The sequence below is a fragment of the Lucilia cuprina genome, chromosome 5 (genome assembly GCF_022045245.1).
Source record: "Lucilia cuprina isolate Lc7/37 chromosome 5, ASM2204524v1, whole genome shotgun sequence".
Classification (NCBI taxonomy): domain Eukaryota; kingdom Metazoa; phylum Arthropoda; class Insecta; order Diptera; family Calliphoridae; genus Lucilia; species Lucilia cuprina.
In genome coordinates this window covers 52,378,444-52,379,984 of record NC_060953.1, presented here as the reverse complement: position 1 = coordinate 52,379,984, position 1,541 = coordinate 52,378,444, and the positions used below count along the sequence as shown (strand labels likewise).

At 28.2% G+C, this 1,541-nt stretch overlaps 1 protein-coding gene across 1 annotated transcript; it reads right to left on the bottom strand.

Moving 5' to 3' along the window:
- Window positions 1-172: 172 nt before the first annotated feature.
- On the bottom strand, window positions 173-1,158 carry LOC111677266 (apolipoprotein D-like). The gene is made up of 3 exons (XM_023438363.2): window positions 868-1,158; window positions 456-634; window positions 173-395 (listed from the first exon to the last, which is right to left on the bottom strand). The coding sequence occupies exons 1-3, from the start codon at window positions 1,128-1,130 to the stop codon at window positions 268-270; spliced, it is 570 nt and encodes a 189-aa protein (XP_023294131.2). The 5' UTR covers window positions 1,131-1,158; the 3' UTR covers window positions 173-267.
- Between the last annotated feature and the right edge of the window lie 383 nt (window positions 1,159-1,541).

The window sequence follows — 1,541 nt, the reverse complement described above, 5'->3', positions numbered from 1 at the left end:
TCAGTTCTAGTTCAGTTCTAGTTCAGTTCTAGTTCAGTTCTAGTTCAGTTCTAGTTCAATTCTAGTTCAGTTCTAGTTCAGTTCTAGTTCAGTTCTATTTCAGTTCTAAGTTAGCATTTTGATATGCTCTTATTTGAAATCACTTTTTTTTAGAAGCATTAAATCGTTTAAATTTTTCTTTTAGCAATAATAATTATTTTATTTAAATTAATTTCTGTATTCATAATTACTCTCAAACTACCAATTTAGAAATTGTCCGATTGTTTCCTAACAATCCAATTGATTGGTTAGAGTCAAAGGATCCAAAGAAATATTGTTCTTTCTCAAAACACTAATTGACTTTTCTATTGTATCAGTTGAGGGCAAACGTTGGCGAGTCAAAATCCATACATATGCTAAAATAAGAAAATAAAATTGATATACGTTTATATTGTTTAATGTCTGTAGAAACTTACTGTTATGTTGTCCATTTAAAGGTTCGCACGAGTATACTACACTGTAAGAACAATAATCAGTGTCAAGAACCCAATAATTACTACGGACATTGTAAGCTGGACTAACAGGAAATTGAACCAATAGTTTTGCATTGGAAATAACGGTGGCAGAACCTTTAATTTCTTCAGAGGCACCAGAGCTAGAAATTAAAATATTTGTTATTCAAAACAATATAAATTTAAATTTAAAGTTAATGATTTGATGATTTTTAATTAAAATTAATTTTTAATAAAAAATTTTTATTTCTTTAGAAAATTTATACTCTAGTTAAACACTACATTTTAATTAGTAATTCAATTTTACACTTTAAATTATTTGTATACAAGCAAGTTCGAATTTTAGTAAAAATTAACATTTTCTTAGTGAACTTACGTTCCATTAATTAAAGAATTTGTTACGGAAACAACACCGTCATCCTGGAGTCCATATTCTGCCTTAATGCAAACACCATCAGCCTCAAAATCCATTGGATATTTAGCATACTCGTACCAAGTACCTAAATATTTTGATACATCAAAATTGGGAATTACGTCAATATCAGCAGGACAATTGCCAGACTGGCAAACTTGAGCTCGAGTATATGAACCGAAAATGACAAAAACAAATATACAAGCAAATATTTTGGAGACAAACATTTTTTAGATTTTTATTCTTCGAGCGGTTGTTTACAATTAGATATACGTTCAATGGACTGTAGCTTTTATAGGAAAAAATAATGTGAATATTTCTAGATAAAATTCTTTTTTTTTTAATTCTGTAGGTATTGATGTTTTTTCTTTAATTTTAATTTTTAATTTTGTTTGTCTGGAAAAATTGTAGTATTATTTATCTTTCTGATTTTTGTTTACATTTTTAGTGTGTTTTACATTTATTGGCAGAAAATTATGCTTCATTAAAGCTACACGCAGAGAAAAATAATGACGAAAATGACTTTGAAGTGAATTTGAACTGAACTAGAACTGAACTAGAACTGAACTAGAACTGAACTAGAACTGAACTAGAACTGAACTAGAACTGAACTAGAACTGAACTAGAACTGAACTAGA

Bases quoted from the DNA above. Each gene is read 5' to 3' on its own strand.
- LOC111677266 (XM_023438363.2), bottom strand. From the start codon at position 1,130: ATGTTTGTCTCCAAAATATTTGCTTGTATATTTGTTTTTGTCATTTTC. The intron at 635-867 runs GTAAGTTCACTA...TTTAATTTCTAG, and splicing joins AATTCTTTAATTAATGGAAC to CTCTGGTGCCTCTGAAGAAA. The intron at 396-455 runs GTAAGTTTCTAC...TTCTTATTTTAG, and splicing joins TTTAAATGGACAACATAACA to CATATGTATGGATTTTGACT.